Below are 20,770 nucleotides of genomic sequence, written 5' to 3' on the forward strand. Positions count from 1 at the left end.
CAATTGGATAGCTTTTTCCGAATCCGATTATTTTCCCTTCGTTCACTAAGGGTATGGCATCTGGAGTGGAGGTGGTAGCATGTCACTTCTTTGTTAGTTCCTGGGCAGCAGTAATTGCATTTTCTCCCATTTGGCAGTGCTGGTGTGCGTTTGCTGGCTTTCATCGTATGCTGTGCTTTCTACTTTCCATCGTTGGGTTGTCATTGGGGAGTTGGGCCATCTGCTGCATTCTGTTGCTTGGTATGGTGGAGTTCCAGTTCTTTGCGTGGGTGAAGGGGAGTCGAGCAGGGGCTTTTCTTTTCGTGGTCTGGGATTTTTTTTAAGGACGGTGTGTCAAGTCGGTTGTGCCCTTCCATTGTCCAGGTTCAGAGCTAGTTTCTGTTGGATGATGACATGGGTTTCTATGATAGAGCCGGTTGGGTGAATTGATTGATTGATTGATTTAGTTTATTTTACTTCGCGTTTTGTGCCTCTTGGCTAATTTGCGAAGATGGGGATGAGTGATGAAATGATGAAATTGATGAATGGACATTCACAAACAACCAAGCCCGACCGGGATTCGAACCCAGGACCCTTGGCGTCGCAGCGCGATGTGCTAACCACTCGGCCACAGGGTCGGGCCGGTTGGGTGAAGTATGTATGTGGAGGAGATGGGGTGGTGTGTAGGTGTTGTGAAAGGCCTGATCCTGGAGAGTCTTTTCTGCCATCTTTATATGCTCATTGATCCGTTCTTGAACAGTGCGAATTTAACACTAGGGTGTTATGGGCATATATTCTGTCAGAAAAGACACTCCAGGATCAGGCCTTTCACAACACCTACACACCACCCCATCTCCTCCACATCCATACTTCACCCAACCGGCTCTATCATAGAAAACACTATCAAAGAAACCCATGTCATCATCCAACAGAAACTAGCTCTGAACCTGGACAATGGAAGGGCACAACCGACTTGACACACCGTCCTTAAAAAAAATCCCAGACCACGAAAAGAAAAGCCCCTGCTCGACTCCCCTTCACCCACGCAAAGAACTGGAACTCCACCATACCAAGCAACAGAATGCAGCAGATGGCCCAACTCCCCAATGACAACCCAACGATGGAAAGTAGAAAGCACAGCATACGATGAAAGCCAGCAAACGCACACCAGCACTGCCAAATGGGAGAAAATGCAATTACTGCTGCCCAGGAACTAACAAAGAAGTGACATGCTACCACCTCCACTCCAGATGCCATACCCTTAGTGAATGAAGGGAAAATAATCGGATTCGGAAAAAGCTATCCAATTGTGCAACGCGAAAACATGAAACTTCACATAGGTAAATACATTCATGTCCTCTCCAACCATCCACCAAAACAAATGACAAATATGTGGCTAAACATTTCCCAATGAGCTTTCTCTTACTGCACTAGGGAAGAGGATCTGTGAGAAGAGATACCCACCCTTACTTAATTAAACCTAAAACATCCAACTATCAAGGCTGAAATACAGGTCACACCCAACATTAAGAAAAAAACAGTTTGACTTCCCTTATAATCCTACCACATCCATTCACCTAACAACACTAAAGTAGCTCACAAACCAACTGCCAAAAATAGCCTACAAACTTAACAAACACAAACAATACTTCCAATCAGCCAGGTGCAGAGTGAGAGGGCAAGGTACATTACATTGATAGATCCATTAATGAAGGAATTCAGCAGCACCTAACAGATGGAAAAAATAACAACAGCTGCCCACCACTGGATTTACTGAACACCTCAAATACACAGCTCACAGTCTGGACACAAGAATCAAAGAGGAACTTACCATTATGGACTTCCCACATGAATTAAACATCCAACAGTGAACAGGTACACCAGACATGGATTCCTTGACTGCAGCCGTTGGCATCAAAGAACAGCAGATGATGCCGTGGTCATGCAGGCAACATCACACCTACATGCTGCAAAAATACAAACAGAAACTTACAAAGCAACAGTACAACAAATTTCCAAGAGTATGGTGGTAGTGACCACAAAAATTAATAAAACTTCATAAAAACAGGTTCTCGGAAAAGTGGGTAGTTCAATTCAGTATTAATTTCACACATTCATGATTTGCAACAAAAATTTTGAAATGATTTCATAAAAAATGCAATAATCAAGACTGCATCTAGTCTTGCAGATATGAAAAAAATATGTACAGGAGATCTCATGTACTTCATTTGATGTAGTTCTTGTATATCTTAATCCTTTATGATCAATAAAACCTAACAATGGGAAATATTTTTATGTTGTACAACATAATGAAAGATAGAATCAACTTTTAACAATGAAATTCCACTAACAGTAATGGATTTCACACCTATGGAATACATATGTATATGTAAAATGCATTAATGCTAACATGAAAATACATCTAAGCAGTCTCAATTCTAAGTTTGTACATTGAAGATGTAGAATATTGTTACACTATTCACAATGATTGTTTAACACTATGGATTACAATTCTGTTGTTGCAATACCCCAGTATTTCTGCATACGACTGTCTTGCTCCAAGGAGTCTAAATGTGGTCGCTCTTGGGTTACTGCAAAGTCATACTCAACATTGTAAGGCATGAGTCTTTGTAAACTGCCGAAATATGCAGCGTTAGGTCCTCCGTTTAATTTGTGACTTGACCTGAATCTGCCCTTTGTGATGGGGTTCAAGGACCGTGCACTGCCAAAATGTCGCGAGAGGAACGCAGAAGGCTTTGGTGAACTTGTGCCTTCAGATAAGTGTGGGCTGCTGTGAGAAAGGGCCTTTCCACGCACTCGCAATGATGATTCCGTATGAGGCCACAAAGGGTCTAGCACAGCACTTGTCGGCCTTGCACTTTTCCTCGTGAAACTCTTTGATAAAGTGTCCAGTTCCTTGTTGAAGAGCATTTGAGTGTTTTGTTCGAGCATATATTCCCAGCACTTGAACTGTTCATCAGACAAATGGGTACCAGATTTTTCTGAACCAGTTTCTTCCTCATCTGCAAGATGTCCATTGTGGTAATTGTCTAACTTCACTGCATTTTTCTTCATAATTTTGTCTCTGTAACTTCGCCTTTCAAAAACTCCCGCAGTTCCATTACTAAGCGTTGGAGACTGCCCACGACCCTTCAATATTGCATTCATTTTCTTTGTACCATTTTCATGCATCAATACAGACTGATGAGTATCTGCAAATTTCACCGCTTTGTTGTCCCACTGCATCAACTGTTGTGACTTTTTCCGTAATAGGTCCTTTCGCCCACACTCGCTTGTTTGATCACTTTGGCCACTAGGGGACGAACGGTCCGTATCTGGGAAATTTTCACAACAACCATGCCGCACACTTAACCCACAATGCTGCTTCATAACGCAGGCTGGTTTAAGATGTCCATTTGTCAATGGCATCGACTCACTATAAAATCCAGATCCATTTGCTGTTCCATTGTGTGTGGGGCCTAAGCATCTTCTACACAGTTGCGTAGCACACAGCTGACAGTGGTGCTTGGAGAAGTCCATGTGACCTCCATGACAGTCCCCATTCTCAACTGAAAGTTGATGTTTTGTTTGACGAATTGTGTGTCTCAGCTCCCTCATCAACTGGTCGACATCCGAATGAAGATTGAATCTCACCACAACGATACTCAAATTCTCCTCACTGCCATATCCTTGAGCCATGTCTTGCAGCCTCTTGGCAGCCAGAATTGGGTTGTTGATGTTTTGAATTTCCTGTATGGCTTCGTCAACTGACATCACTTCCCAAAACCTGTGGAGGAGGAAAAAATCGAAAATAAAAATAACCTTGGAGAATGTGTGTTTTATTTTTGTGACAATGAACATTTTGCATGCATTAAACTGGGTGTCCCAATGGTAATAAGAGGTTATTTGGGGGTTGGACAACATCCCTGTATTTGTTAAAAAGAAGCATCTCCCACCCATGTTGGAACCATATGAACATTTCTTACTTATTCATATTTGTCCCAAGGTTCAAACAAACTTCTCTCCCACTTAGAAATTCTCACTTTAAGTGTTAAATCTGGAAACTATCAAAAATTAATTTTGTTTGTCAAGGTAAACCCTGCCAAGTTTTTCCTCATAGCTGCTTGTGTTACACAAGAACATGCATACAGTGATCTTGACAAATATAGAGCACACTGTGACAATAGCTGCTCCGAAAGAGAACTTTCATATTGAATTGCATGCTAAAGTACTTCCTAGCACCTTTCCTGAAGTCAAGAGCACTTGAGACTGCAACTTGCCTTACACTGTCAAGTCTGTTATCCTTGATTTTTGATGAGGTCCTGATGAATAGTTGTTTTTGACACAGTTCAGTTCAATTAGAGTGATGAAAAATTATTCAGCTAATGTGTGGTTAAAGTAAAATATGACTGTAAAAAGTGCAATATCTGCTTGTAATCTATGACGTCTTGGGCGTGAGTCATAGCCACAAGAAATGATTTTCTGTATATATATTTTAAACTTCAAAATGCTATGTATGACCTTAAAAGTACATCAGCAGGTATCTCCTTCCTGTGTTGAGACTTTTTCTAAAAGACAGATTCTCGATCCAACAAAATTACAAGAATAATGAGGCTTAGCCTTTATGTATTATTACTTATTACTGATAAGGCAAAATTGCAGTGGTTAGTGTGCAGATAAAATCGTTGCATGCCACTAAATGCCAAAGGATTGAAACATCAGATTTTATCTGCACATAGATGCTACATGTAAGTGTTTTCAAATCAACATGAGTGTAATAACACTGACACTGGCAAAGTCTATTATGAATTAAATTATATATTTTTTATAAGAATACCTCAAATTATTAATGCACATTAATAATTTGTAAGTATATTCTGTACCTTTTATTTGCAATAACAAGAAACTCATCCTGTTCTTCAAGAAAAATCTCTGTGACATGAGGATCTGGTATGACTAGAGGGTACATGGCACTGCAACCCAGTTTATGAATCACATTTTCACTATTTGGCTTGTCATCCTGTAAGGAGATTTAAAAAAAAAATCAATCTTTACACAGCCTTTCAAATTATTTTCATGTCACCTGTAGGCAAAACAAAATACACATTATCACTTCATCAATCTAGAAATTGTATGTTCCCATTAAAGAATGAAATATGTTTTGCTTATTGTCTTTATCAGAATTGAATGAGACCAAATTAAATATAATTAGTTTACGTAGGAATTTTAGCTTTCCTTGTGACATGATTCAAATGTGTTCTCGGATTAACAGCCAGGTTAAATCTTTGTTAGCGTTGTTAAATGCTGGTTTAAAGTGGCTGTTAACCCAAGAACACTTGTTCGAAATATAATTTGTGTGTTTACATGTAAAATAATACATGTAACAAACTTAATGAACACGTAATTTTTATGTGACTTTTCTTTGAGCACTGTTTATTTATTATTTTTATATTCCTTATTTGCATATTTTATATTTATTATCAAACATATTTTATTCTAATTTTTTGTGTTATTAATAATTCTACTAAACTTGTGGTATAATCTGTTATATTGTAAATTCTCTTCTCTGAAATTCTCCTACAGTAAAGTTCATAGGAGTTAGGTATAAACATAATCCCACACAGACTTTATCCCAGAGGGAACAAAATAAAACTATTTTTTACAGGTGGGTAAGCAACATATTCTCGGGGATACTTCGAAATTTTGACAATGCTTTATTTTGAATTAATTGAAAATTCAATTTTAAATGTTCAAATTCAATGAAATTTAATTTTACAAACTTACCAATTTATTTTACTTTCCAATATAACTGAACCAAATTAAATCTTTCACCACTCCTTTTCCAGAGGGGGAAGGGGCAAGTGGCCCTTCTTTTCCCCTTCTGGATACACCCATGGGTATAAACAATACACATGTCATTCCTTCAGCATGCAATGTTTGAAGCTACCAAAGTCAGACAATGGAAAAAGAGGATGTGTTGCCGTTCCCACTACATGGTACACAAATGGTCCACGCAGCTTATTAGATCGACAGTGGCATAACAATGCTGCACCGAGTCCACTGTTGCCACTTGTATACCTCAGCAGACAACCTGGTTATTGGAACTGATGATCAGGTGGATCAGAGAAGATGATCTGGCATCATTATCCTCTGATCTCTTCTCATTCCTTGCTTGTAGCATCTCTGTACCAGTGATTGCACGAAATGAAGGACAGATGTCTCTCCACAATCGACTCCTCTGCCACTTCCCAGAAAGCATGAAAACCATGAGTAAAGCATTTCAGCTAAAATTTCAATATTTAGTGATATAAGAGCCACAGGTATTCAGTTAGTAGGGCATCTGACTGCACGTGGGAGACCAGTTCAATTCGTGGAGTGGAAATTTTTCCAACAATGTTTCTGCATAAAGCTGTCAGTGAAGTTCACCCACCCTTTAATAAATGAGTACCTATAGACAAGCTTGGAGGTTGGTGCTGATCACATCGCATCCACAATGGCAGAGGTCCTGAATGTGTGGAACCCTTTGTCCACACTTCTGTACATGCCTTGGCCATTTTGGAGGTAACGTGATCAGCATGAAGATCTGACCACCTTTATCTCCCAGGGTTACCCCCACATACCCATTGATTTGAGGCTGGGTGAGCCCCGGAGCTGCATTATGCAGGGACAAGGCTAGAAAAATTCCGACCTTAGATCATCCACCCCAGGAATCGAACCCGTGTCCCCTGCATGTGCAGACACCCTACCAACTAGACCGCCATGGCTTCCTTGCTTTGCTTTTTACTTCTGCCTAAGTGACTCCCCATGTTTCCACATGTATAATTTCATTGTCAAAAACTTCACTGAATAAAGTGCATGATAGTATGTTGAAGAATGCCACACATTTTGGCAACATAATGGCAGGATTCCATGGTAAACATCGCCCATGCTCCCTCTGCTTGCTTACAGTTGAAAATTTGACTACAGCGGCAGAGGCATTTTCTCATCTTGGCCAAGCTTTAATATAAAAAATGCATATTAATTAACAGCAAGGATGCCCTTACCTGCAATTCTGCACTATCTTCTATCACATTGCTCTGTAGGAAGTGGTTTTGTGTTAAATTCAGGGTGCCACTCTTACGACACAATACAGCCCGGGCATCCCCAACATTTGCAACCCTCATGGTGTACCTCTGCATGACAGATCCAAACCTATTGTGGCCTTCATTCAAGTGATTTGTTTGATGTGGAGATTTTGTCCTTGTAATATGACACAGTGTGGCACACACTCCGTTCTTCTGGCCTTTGTCTTTCAGCTCCCTGAAAATGCAAGAAGATATAAAGGTCATGAATATCAACTGCTTTTAACAAATGTATATACACATATATATGTGTGTTGTGTATTATATTAACTTAAAAATTCTTAGTTTGTAAATTACTACACCTACGTTAAATGTTTTAACACAATGAGAGAAATTACAAGCTGCTTGTAGACATTTGGTAATTGTTTTTTCTTTCTTTTGTTATTTTCAATTCAGTGAACCGGATAGATTTCTGGGGGCTCAAGTTTGTTGTATGTTGCTTTGGTAATTATACAAACCACCTCCTCCTTATTACCTTGAATTCTTTGTAATGGTTGTAATTCCATTGGTAAACACATCAGTTCAAACCCTTAACCTATTAACACACACACCTTATGTAAATGTGTGTGTGTGTGTGAACTAAATAAACACCAGAATCAAGAAACCCCACTTAGAGAAGCTAAGGGAAGAAGACGAAAGACAAAAATTTGCAGAACATTTCCAAGGAAACTATAATAAGTTTAAAGCTAGTTGTAACAATAAGGATGAGATGTGGGATGGAATAAAAAGCTGCTTACAGAAGGCAGTGGATGAAACAATAGGCTACAGGGAAAGGAAAAATGCAAAGAAACCATGGATTACTGAAAGTATGCTGGAAAAAATGGAGGAACGGAGAAAATGGAAGAATGTAAATACAGAAGAGGGAAGACATAATTACAAGATACTGAATAACCAGCTAAGAAGAGAAACTGACAGGGCAAAAGAACAATGGATGAAACAAAAATGTAAAGAAATTGAAGAACTGGAAAAAAGAGGAAGGTATGACTTGATGTATCGTGAAGTAAACTGCTTGGGCTTCCAAAAGAAGAAATGGAAAACAATGTGGATGATAGAAGACGAGGAAGGATGTGAAATCACAGACAAAAAAGGAATATCGAATGTGTGGGGCAAGTACGTTGAAGAGCTCTACCAGAAAGAGAATCGCCCAGACAGTCTGAATGTAGAAAATGAAGACGACGTGCCTGATGATGAGAAAGGATACTATATCCTGAATGAAGAATTTGAGCAAGCACTCAAAGAAATGAGGAATGGGAAAGCAACGGGCACTGATGAAATTCCTGTTGAACTTATCAAATGCCTGGAAGATGGAAAAAGAGAAATACTGCATTTATGCAATGAAATCTATGAGAAAGGGGATTGGCCACAAGATTTCACGGAGACTGTTTTGGTACCTCTGCAGAAGAAAAGCAATGCCAGAAAATGTTCTGAGTACAGGACAATCAGCTTGATATCTCACTCGGCAAAAATTCTTCTAAGAATTCTGAACAGACGCCTATACTCGAAGGTCAGTGGCGAGTTAGAGGAAGAACAGTTTGGTTTCAGGAAAGGAAGAGGTACAAGGGATGCAATTGGTTTACTGAGGACCATTGGGGAAAGATATTTAGAGAAAGGAAAGGATGTGTTTGTAGTATTTGTAGACCTGGAGAAAGCCTTTGATAGAGTGAATTGGGTTAAACTTTTAGAAATTCTGAAGAAAATTGGTGTAGATTGGAAAGAGAGAAGACTTCTAAGCAACTTATACATGAATCAACGAGTTAAAGTGAGAACAGGAGACGAAATGACAGAAGGCTGTGAAATTGGAAGAGGAGTACGACAAGGATGCTGCCTATCGCCTACTTTGTTTAATATCTATTTAGAAGATATAGTGAAAACTTGTTTCCAGGGCACAGGAGGTGTCAAATTGGGAGGAAGAAGAATAAACTGCATAAGATTTGCTGATGACATGGCATTATTCGCTGAGGATGAAATAACCATAAATAGTATGTTAGAAGAGTTAAACAGCAGCTGTGAGCAGTATGGGATGAAGATTAATGTAAAGAAGACAAAGGCAATGGTTATAGGACTGAAACCAAGGAATATTAATGTGAGAGCAAACAGTGAAAGAATCCAGCAAGTGGATAGCTTCAAGTACCTCGGATGCACTATAAGCAGTGACATGAGCTGCAACCAAGAAGTGAAAATGAGAATCGCAATAGCAAAAGAAGCTTTCAATAGAAGAAAAAATGTTTTTTGTGGACCCATGGACATAGGTCTAAGGAAGAGATTAGTGAAATGTTTTGTGTGGAGTGTAGCACTATATGGTGCAGAAACCTGGACGTTGAGAAGAAATGAAGAGAAACGACTCGAAGCTTTTGAAATGTGGACATGGCGAAAAATGGAGCGTGTAAAATGGACAGACAAGGTAAGAAACGAAGCCGTACTGAAAAGAGTTGGTGAAAAAAGATCTATACTGGAGACCATCAAGAAGAGGAAAATAAACTGGTTAGGACACTGTCTAAGAAGAAACTGCCTGCTAAGAGATGCCTTGGAGGGAATGGTTGAAGGAAGAAAAGTCCGTGGAAGAAAGAGATATCAGCTTATGGATGATATTAAATTAACTGGGTCGTATGCTATTACGAAGCGTAAGGCAGAGAACAGGGAAAGCTGGAGATTGCAGTGAAAAACCTGCCAATTAGGCAGAAAACAATGAATGAATGAATAATCATTGCAGCAAAAATTACAGAAACATAACAAAAAAAAAAACTGTCAATTGTTCTGTTATTCTCCAATTATATACCTATATCAGAGTAGCAAGATACAGAAATAATCTCTGGGTGTTCAGAGCCAGCTTGCCATCTTCTGGTGGTTTGGAAAGTAAGGAGGTGATGATATGCACAGAGAAGAAAAAAGATGAGTCATGAAAGACAAAGACAATAAACAGACTACAGCAACAACAGAACATTCAGATCAGCAGCATGTGAACAACTAACTAATGTGAATCAGAATTTTAAATTTTAAACCTTTTTCTTTTAACCCCTTCCCCTGTACACTTTAACATTAATGTTTAAAACTCTCACCAGTGATTCACATACACCCAACACCTCCCAATTCTCAACATCCTGAAATTTTTCACAATGGCCAAATTTGTGGCCATTGTGGCTCTAAATTTACCTGTACATTTTCCCTAAATATGAACTTACAACTGCAGGTGGAAAATTGTGAAAATTGACACACTTTTGTGAAATTCTCAAGGAAGGTTGACATGTCGATGACCAAAATGTCAGATAAGGAGAGAAGAATATACTGCATGTGAGTACTTCAACTTTTATTAATTTTAACATAATATGACTGCCATTTTTCTACAAATTTAGATTATTTATTATTTACTTTTATTTGTACACTAACACGTGACAGTGGTGTTCACAAATATCAGAAACAACTGAAGAAAACTGTTACTTTAGGCTTTGAAGGTGGGGTTAGCCTGGGATCAGTGGCATGCCCAGAATTATCGAAAGGGAGGAGTTAAGTATATTCTTTTTATTAGTGAGTCCTCATTTTGGAACATTTTCTTGTCTTTGATGTTCTTTTTTTTTTTAGGAATACTGGGCCAAGGTTGGGGGTGGGGGTTATGACTCCCACCAAACTTCCCCCCCTTGGGCACGCCACTGCCTGGGATACAGAATTGTCCTTGTCATATTTGGGACAGACCTGGTAAACTGGAAAATTTACTTTTCCAAAGGGTAAATGTGTCTAGGATTGTTAATAAAAAAAAGCAGTACTTAGATTTAGTCTAGCATAGGATAATTAAAAAGTATGGTGGCATGAAATGGAAAACATGATTGAGAGCGCTGTATCTGGCAGACAATATCCTTCACATAATAATGCATTGTTTAGATTTTTTAGAAATAGGAAATCAAACTTACCTATGAGCTGAGAGCATTGTGTACTTCATGTATTCTCCTGCTGTTTCTTTCATTGTTCTTTCTTCCAATAATATCCGTGGAACAGCTTTCACAAGTATGTTTGGCACTTCACTATTGCTCCCACCATCAAACATTCCGAAAACAGCCTCTGTGTTGCAAAAGGCTGGTAATCTTATCTGAGACACATGAAGCCTGCAATTTTATATAAGGCATTATTACATGTTCTTAAACTTATATCTTAACCGAGGTATCACATGTGGTAAGACCCAGGTTTGATTCCCAGGATGGGTGTTCTAAGATCGGAATTTTTCCGTCCTTGTCCCCACATAAGGCAGCTCTGAAGCTCACCCAGCCTCAAATCAATGGTACCTGGAGGGTGGTGCTGACACACAACTTCCAAAATAGCAGAGATCGAGAATGTGTGGTGCCCTATCCCCACATCCCCTAAATGTGCCTTCATGTCATGGTGCTATATGCACAGGAAACTTTACCCTGCCCCAAATAGAGTTGGGGGAAGTCTTCAAAAAATTGAGAAAGGAGGGTTTGCAAACTTGGAACCCTCGACCAACTTTAGATCATACTTTAATCTTGATGAAGTAGATTTCTTGATTTCTTCCACGTAGGAAACTCGGGGGTGCGTGATCTAAGGTCAGAGTTTTTTCAGTCTTCGTCCCTGCACAAAGTGGCTCCAGGCCCACCCAGCCTCAAATGAAATGGTACCCAGTGGGGGTAAAGGCAGCCAGAGCATGGTGCTGATTACATCACCTCCAAGATGTCTGATATCGAAAATGTGTGGGGCCCACATACCCTAAATGTGCCTTCATGGCACGGTGCTATATGCACAGGGAACTTTACCTGTATATGTTGTATTCATTTCTGTACCCCTGAGTAACTACGTTTATTTTTTACATATGCGAACCATCTACTATGTCAATGGCTGATGGCCCCCTAAAGGCTTACTTGTCTCCGGGCCCCCCACACTGCAGGGTTTTGTGGCTTGTAAATCCGGCACTGGCCACTTGATTACAATGTGATGGTGTTATCATCGGGGAGACCCTTGGATCTTTAAGTATACACAAGGACCATCATAAGACAAATTTTATGAACAATCGTTAGAGGCACATATTTTTGGTAAATAAAAAAGCAAAATTTCGGTACAAAAACAGAGTCAGTTTCGGGTTCAAAAGCGGTAAATAAAATAAAATATCGATGTTATATCGGTGAAAAATTGGATGTAAAGTGGTATATAAAAAGTCATTTTGGTTTCAAAATTGTGAATATAATCCTCAATTTGATTTAAAAACTACACTTATTCCACAGAATTAACATTTCACTTCTAATAGCATATTTATGTAGTTATCAGAGAATTAAGTTTATTTCTGTGTAAAGGAGTCCATTTTTGCTTCTCCAATATTAACAGCAGAATTAATCAATTTTCTGGGAATTGCATAACTCTAAGGATAATTCAGGCCTCAGGAAGTGTCGCGTCTGTGAATAAAACCTGAATTTCGTGTTTAAGAGTTAATTTCGCTTTTTGCAGTTCATTTCTCATTATTTCGTGACAAAACATGGTCACAAAATGCATCTCACACCTTTCAAAAACATGAAAAATTAACACTACAATGTGTTTCTTCAAATTTAGTTTTTTTTTGTCAAAGACGAAATATGCATGCCCCTAACAATCGTGAATCGTGAATAGCATGTGAAACTGAAAATACTTGAATCCCTTTCCTCAAATCCTTTGATAGAAAAATGTACTAGAAAAGGGAAAAAATAATAAGTCAGAAACATATGTCATATAAAAGCAGTAATGGAAATTAAAAACTAACCATTTGTAGCATAACAAAAACTACTTGATAGACTTTGGGCATCAAAGGGTTGCATCAGAGCTATTTTAAAAACATTCTCCATAACATTGGAGATACCCTATTTTTTACAGTCCTGGACTTCACATTTTATTTGTCACATTATACGCTCTTCCTTCTAGGTCCCAGTAAAATAATGTGCTACACAATTTTCCAACATTATAGTTCCTTTAGCCTTAGTTCAATGAAAAAAGGTATAATTGAGGTTTCACTATATTTGCTTACTATCACATCATCCTAGTACAATGATCCTAGTACAAATATTAATTTATGTAATTTTCTGTTAAATAATGTGAGAAAATGTATGTATATAAAAACAAATTACTTCTCTCTACAGCCTGGTGTTTCTGAAAACCCAGTCCTCCATGGAGGGTCCTCATCTAAATCCCCACCTTCATGATAAGGAGTTGAAGGCAAACAGGTACGATTCTGACCAGACACATCCACCAAGCTCATCGGTCTCTGTGCCCTAAGTATGAAGAGATAATACAATTCTGTTAAAAAATGTGTAAAACAAGAAGGTGATATAAGTCAATGTAGCAGCAATCCAAAATAAAAGTTACTGATATCAAAGAATAAATAGGATTTTATTTACAATGCTCTAAGGTTAATACAACATTTATTGAACATACTTAATTTTTTTTTGTAAAATAAAAAAAAATGTAAAGTTTCAAATATAATCCATCAAATTATAGAAATTATACAAAGAAACATATTTTTTTAATCATTGACCATGTCTCAACTTTACACATGTAAATTGCAGAAGATTGAATGCACAGATATAATGATTTATGTGTTATGTGGTGATACGAAATGATAAAATCATAAAGAGGGAAGATGGGTGATTCAGGGTAAATGATTACAAGGTGTATTCAATGGAAAACCGACCACTGAAATAGTTATTATATCATAGCTGTTGAACATAGACCCCTTAGAGTTCAATACACTTGCATCAGGTCTTGAAGCGCATAGATACCACAGGAAAAGAAAGAGTTCTTTCGGATGGGTGTGCAGCCACTCATTCACTGCCTACTGAACCTCAACACCATCCCGGAACTCCCTTCCACTCAGTGCATCCTTCAGTGGATTGAAGACGAGGAAAATATATATAATATATATATATATATATATATATATATATATTTTGGAACTTTAGCTTGTCTTGAATAATAACATGGGCTGATTCAACAGTTATGTCCAATAGTGGTGCCACCTCCCTGACTGTGACATACTGGTTTTCCCATATCATGTTCTTCACAGCTGCAATGCTGTCTTCCATGAATGCCATGGATGTTGGACCCAGGCAACGAGAATACTCCGCACTAGTGACTACTGATGCAATTCTTGAAATTTTCAATCCATTCATACACTTGTGTACGGCTCATACACAAGTCACCACACTGAGTTCTCATCAGACTGTGCATCTCTATATGTTTCACGCCGTCTCTAAACAAAATCTCACAACACTTTGCTGTTCTTGTTTTGTGCACTGTCGAACTGCTTCCCAGGTTCCCATTGCCAACATCATCTTTTGGTATCTCAAGGCCACCACCTCCACACACGCAACAATATCTGTTGCACATGTGATTTTTAATACTTTTCCAGTTTCTCACTGAACGACCCTTGTATATTATTTATTAATGTTTAAAATGTTAAGTTTTATTTGTTTTCCAGAATTTAGTGTAGTCTAAAGTGTTTTATGAAATGTTATATTTATGCATTGTTCACAGTTTAATAATATTTATAGACAGTTGAGGTCTTTAAAAAATTATACTTTATATAATGTATTTTTATTAATATTAAAATACAGAATGCACAATAAATTATTATGGAATTAATATAATTTGTATTTCATTCCACCCCATAAATATATATTAAAAACACTGGTTTATAAATAAAATAACTACCTATATACTTGGAACTGCCTCGGGTCAACGTGAAGGCGGGAGTTGCAGGATAAGTCAAGGAACTGCAATTGTTGTGGCACTAGAGATGCTAAGTTGATCCTGTCCAAGTGGTTGTGGGCGAGATCCAATACCTAAGAAACAGAAACAGTATGTAATTTTCCTGGCAGCATTCAGAATTTCCAATTAATATTAGACCAAGATCCGAGTTTTTCTGTTTCCATTGATTTCTGGTATGTGTGTGCATTATTTTCTTTTAAGAGAATTTTTTTAAAATTTTGTAAGGTACTATGGAGGTAGGGCCCCACATATTCTTGATCTTAGCCATATTTTGGAGGTAATATGATCAACACCACCCTCCAGTTGATTTTACCTTTTTAAAATTTATTTGTCTGTTTAGCTGTAGCAGAACAAGAACATTCTTACAGACATGAAGGGGAGAGGGTCAAGGGGGAGGGCAGTTGCCCCTCCTAATACTCTCACTTAGAAATTTTGTGTAGAGAAATCTTATTACCGTTATTAAACAATATTATTCTCGTCAAAAAATATAGTATTTTCAAGCTGACGAAAGTTCCCAGAAACTACGGTGGGGTTATCTCATATTTAATTGGACTATCTCACTTCATTCTCCAGCAGACTCACACATTTTATTCATTAGTCTATTTGTGTTACACCTATGTGGTTCCAGAATAAATTGGTCACACATTAGAAACGAATACATTATGTGTAGTTGTTTTGAATCTGCTGTATGAAATCATGGTTCCATGAAAATTATTCTGAACCACAGAGTAGGAAAATAAAGGGCGAGGTGAGCAGAGAACTTTTTTGCCAAGAAAGCTGAAATTCTTCTACCATAATAGAGTGATTTTTGGTGGGTCTGGACACATTATATACATCCCTGTTTAGTACCAATCAATACAATAAAACGGTGAGATGGAATGAGGTTTTTTCTCTCACTGAACTTTCATCAAAGCTTCCCCCCCCCCTGTCTTAATCAGAGGGTCTGCTCTGTGTACTTATGCTTACAGGTATTCTTCTATATATATGAAATAAACAATGTTATGTGCACTCCATGATCGGTGGAAAACTAAGTAAACTGTAGAGTGTTTTTTGTGCGACACTTGATACCATATGAATGGTAAAGTTCTGTGTATTTTTAAAAATTTAACATGAGTAATTTGTACTAAAGTTTATATTTAGCCTATCAATAAATTATATAAATATTACAACACAAACCTATCTATACTTTAGTTTCAGTATGTTGGCCCAACGTAACCACAGCCAAAATTACCATTGCCCAGTGGTATGTTCTTACGTTTGGTCAACCACTTTTGGTTACTTTGGATCATACACCTTATCGTTTCCGAGAAAATAAGCAATTTTAGTTGCATGTATCTTGGTAATACAGGGTGACCGATGGAGGGCTAATAATAAAAAAAGGAAAAGCACATTACCTTTAAAGATGTCATCTTAGCAAAACATGGACTGGACTGCAAATTATTTGAATGCACCCTCAGTACTCGCAGGTGTGGTAGATGTATTATGTTTTCAGGCAGACACTGAAGTTTGTTGCCAGAGATAACTATTTCTTCTATGTGTCTCCAGACTGTTATGCAGCTGAAAAGAAAAATCATCAAACCAAGTCAGGCAGATTTTGGCAAGTTGTAATTAAACATCCCTGTTGAGGTATTTGTTGCTAGCCAGTATTAATAAGTCACTTATAGGAACAATTGGTGTTTGTTATTTTAGTTAATACAGTTTTGTTTACAATGTAATTATAATTTAGAAGATGGAATCAACATTTTACTTCTATTTTTAGGGTTCTCTAGTGCTGATATGTTTATCAACTAATAGAAAATTGCAATTAGTCTATTTGTGTGACTATTGATAATTTTTTAGCTAAGTACAGTGTTCAAAGTGAAGGAATATTCAAGGGATGTTATCCCATCAGCCAGGAACTTTTATGCAAAGCACCCACCCACCCCCACCCTCCCTCATCTGTCCTGTGGTCCTCATGTTAAATCATAGGAGCATCTCCCAAGGCTCAAGCAAACATCCCCCCTCCATCCAATAATTTTTACTTCGATCACTAGTTAAGCATAACACTAATATCGTATTTAAAGTTATGGATCCTTATTAAAATATGTGATTGCAGTAAAGTTGTTATGTTCAAAATAAACATTTTTTTTCTATAAAAGAACATGGAAGGATATTTACATGGAATCTGTAAAGTGATGTTGATAAGATAAAAGAAACTAACCTTTCTGGAAGTGTCCGTATGCAGTTGTATGCAGCATGCAATACCCTGAGATTTCTGCAGCAACTGAGAGCATGCATGGCACTGTCAGTGAGGGAGTTAGATGACAGATAGATCTTCTCCAAGTGGTGGTCCTTTCCATTTGACTGGACATTGGGAATACCTGATAGTCTGTTGTTGGATAAATTAAGGACTCTCATTCTGAAACAATTAAAACACACATACAATTTGCATATGACGTAGAAATAATAATAATATTGTGCCTCAGTGTTCAAGTACAATGGATGACCAACTCATGTCGTCTCTGCTGAAGATTCTTGGTTCAATTCCTGCTTTGGGCATGGCAATTTCTGTGAAAATGTCCCTTCAGTAAATTTCATCTAATCATAATTTTGATCACAATTAGTCACAACTAAATGTAAAATTTGAAAAATGCAACTATAATAATAATAATATTGAAATGCTCCAAGATCAAATATTATAATTATCACCAACGAAAGATGGTCTCAGATAATTTGTTTTTTCACATTTCATTCAAAATCTGAATTTGTCCCTTACTAGGATACACGCAGGAGGGTATTTATAAAATTTGGTCCCCTAGGCTATCCTTTGTTTGGGACCCTGTTGACATTCGATGGCTGTCACGCCATGTGTTATTACGGTATTATATTTATTATTATTATTAACAATTTTGTTATCATGGTGCTTCACTTCCACTAATTCCACTGCCTTAATAACACTTGTAAACTTTAAAACATAGACACATCTGATTAACAATTATTCATTAAACTTAGTTTTCACTTATAATGTAAGATGGTTATGATGTAAGAAGTTATTTAAACACTAGAAACTCCTTCCTCCTACCTCTTTCATGAAATAAGCAAGTAAAAGGATTTGACATGTTGTTTTATTTTGCTATTATCACAATATTAAGGAATTTTAATAGTCGATGAATTGAGTCACTTCTGCCCCTTCAGAGTTTAATTTTTGTGTAACCCCCTTGGACTTGCAGCCTCTAGGCTATAGCCTAGTGGCAAATCCCTCCCAGACATACCAATATACCGAATTTTTTGTACTTTCAAATGAATACCTAATTAATGAACAGCATTATAGTTTGAACTCTGCTTAAGTTATAAAACAGTGGGTTTAGGCTAAAAAGTTGCATAACCATCAAATAATTTGTGATACAATTATTCTACCACCATTACAACCTGCTTATACATACTTTGTTGATGCGGATAGGAAGTTTGCTGGCAGGGATGTCAATTTGTTGCTGTGAAGAAGCAGTTCTTGCAGTGGGATGTGTCGTATGACTGCAGGTAGAGAGGCAAGTTGATTGTAGCTGGCTTGCAGTGTCTGAAGGCTGCTGTATTCACTGCAGAAGAGATGCTCAGGCAGTGCTTGTAGTTCATTATGGCTCACCAACAAGGTTTTCAGCTTGTGACAGACAGTAGTCCAATCTGGCAAGTACTCCAGTTCATTACTGAAAAGAAAAATAATTATTAGTTTACTATTTTTTTTAATTATCCACAAAGGTTGTTTAGAAAAATAATATTATTAACAACTACCCAATTAGCCCTGTGTGCCCATAATTATAAAAACATTAGTCTCAGTTGGTGCATGTACATAGTTATCGTTATCAGATTACTATTCGAAAAAAGTATGGCACAGTGCTCTAAAATATGGGACACAATCACTTAAATAAATAATATATAGTTCTGAATCTGTAACGTGCCTATGAATCAGTATCAGCTGATACAGTTGATTGATTTTGTGTATTAAGTCCACTTCATGCACAGTAAGGCTAATCGGGACTGGACATACAGTTTAAAGTGCGATACGAACCACCATGTGACTCCACCGGGTATCAAACCCGAAACCCCTTGATTATAAGGTGGTGTGTTCGCCAAAATGCCACATAACACTTTTGCAGAGTCATATCATGAAAATGATCAAAATGCGTAATTTTCATTATTTTGGCAAGCTTTTTTCTTTTTTCTTTCTACAAGGAGAGGCAAGCAAGTTATTTCTCCCCAAAACTATGCTCCCCCCCCCCTCGGAAAAAAAACTTCAAATAAATAAAATGAAAAAAGTTGGCAAGAACGCTGGTTGGTATTCGGAAGGACTTGAGTTCAAATCTTCTCCAAGAAAAGTGGATCCTTCTTAAGACAGCATTTAAGTCAAACTTCCTGCAAATACAAGTTCTCATCAATGGTTGTTCATGATCTTCCGTAGCCCAGTTGGTAAGAACGCTGGTTGGTATCCGAGTTCAAATCTCCTCCGAGAAAGTTTGATCTTTTTCAGGCAACGAGTAGGTCAAACTTTGTTGAAATATAGGTTCCAAAGAACGTCAAGTGAATGCCGTTGTTAGTTCAATCGGTAAGGGTATTGCTTCAAGTTCCAGAGGTCCCGGGTTCGAATCCCTAACACGAATCATCCCTTTTGAATTTCCTCTGCTCTTCTCTACCATCCACTTTGCCCAAGTCCTGACTTCCGCTCAACCTCTTCACTTTCCGTGGGCCATGCAAGCCCCATCTCCAGCTCTACGGAGCCATTACCGCCCTACAGGGCGTACCTTTACATACATCTCCAATCACCTAATCAAAAACAACAATCCTCAAGGAATGGGTCTGGTACTTGGGTAATTTGGAGCAACACCTGTATATTCAGAGCTCGAAATGGAAATTTTCACGAAACTGAATGCTTTACTTTAGTTAACATGCTGCTATCAAGGATTATCTATTATCCTTGGTGCTATCTTTTTTTGTCTGTGGTTACTAGAACGACGAGATAACGACTAGTGAAATGGTTCGCTGTATTACAATTAATAATAGTTAATATTAAAATATTTAATAATGATATAAAATATATTGAACACGAGTCTTCTGGAATTTTCATCCTTTTTAAAAATTTAAACAGAAAATTTGAATTAATTGTTCTTACTGTACATATCCTCAATAGTTATTAAAAATCAATTTGAGCAAGTTAAAGATATTTTCTTGCGTATGATCAAGGATTGGATTTATTGTTTGACTGACTTGAAATTTAACTATTGGGCTAATCTTCAGAACAGTTCAATCCACAAGACACGACAAATAATAATTAACATATTAAAAAGGTAAGAACGAAAATCATATGACACAAAATTATGAAAGCAACATAGACGCCATCATAATCTACTATGTTCTCTCGCTGCAACATAGAGGGGAATCATATATGAATGCTATAATATTAATATTAACAATTTACTTCACTAAAAAGGAAAATGTAGTGAAATATCAAAAAAGAATTAACAAATTGGGGTGGTCAGTTGCCATTTCTGACGAGACGGCCGAGGAAGGTTCCAGATATCCACGAACCGGAATGTCGTTCCGGTCCACTCCGGTTCATTTCGAGCCCTGGTAACAGTGTGTGAATCGTAGTAGTGTAGATGTGTTTCAGTAATGAAGAAAAAAAACTTTCATTTTGAACCTTTTTGTTCACAAAACAAAGCAAATTAAACTTACTGCGACAAATCCAGGTGCTCTAAATTGGTTGGTGGAGAAGTAACTGCCAATTTCTTAATCTCTGAAAACAGAAAGTGCATAAATAAGACCAGTTATCTAATCAGTAGCATAATTAATTCACATCCATATGCATCTTCATGAATAAAAAAAGTAATTTCTTCTAAAGTCTTTAGTCCAGAATATATTTGAAAATCAAATATCTATTTGTTCCAAAATGTAAGGACCCTCTTTACTTC

General features: G+C 37.5%; 1 protein-coding gene across 2 annotated transcripts in view; it reads right to left on the reverse strand.

The window, feature by feature from the left end:
* Positions 1–1,535: 1,535 nt before the first annotated feature.
* The window catches only part of Phlpp (PH domain leucine-rich repeat protein phosphatase), a 219,580-nt gene continuing 200,345 nt past the window's right edge, over positions 1,536–20,770 (reverse strand). Inside the window, exons 9-18 of one of the 2 annotated variants that reach the window (XM_083138376.1) lie at positions 20,535–20,595; positions 18,254–18,511; positions 17,032–17,229; positions 16,226–16,388; positions 14,775–14,905; positions 13,193–13,336; positions 11,003–11,194; positions 7,023–7,278; positions 4,863–4,999; positions 1,536–3,766 (exon numbers count right to left, since the gene is read on the reverse strand). In XM_083138376.1, coding sequence (XP_082994502.1) covers positions 2,485–3,766; positions 4,863–4,999; positions 7,023–7,278; positions 11,003–11,194; positions 13,193–13,336; positions 14,775–14,905; positions 16,226–16,388; positions 17,032–17,229; positions 18,254–18,511; positions 20,535–20,595 — 2,822 coding nt within the window. In that variant the 3' untranslated portion in view covers positions 1,536–2,484. The remainder of the gene's footprint in view (positions 3,767–4,862; positions 5,000–7,022; positions 7,279–11,002; positions 11,195–13,192; positions 13,337–14,774; positions 14,906–16,225; positions 16,389–17,031; positions 17,230–18,253; positions 18,512–20,534; positions 20,596–20,770) is intronic. The other variant, XM_083138378.1, reaches the window with a different exon arrangement.

This window comes from Lepisma saccharinum, chromosome 1 (genome assembly GCF_977018435.1).
Source record: "Lepisma saccharinum chromosome 1, izLepSacc3.1, whole genome shotgun sequence".
Taxonomy (NCBI): domain Eukaryota; kingdom Metazoa; phylum Arthropoda; class Insecta; order Zygentoma; family Lepismatidae; genus Lepisma; species Lepisma saccharinum.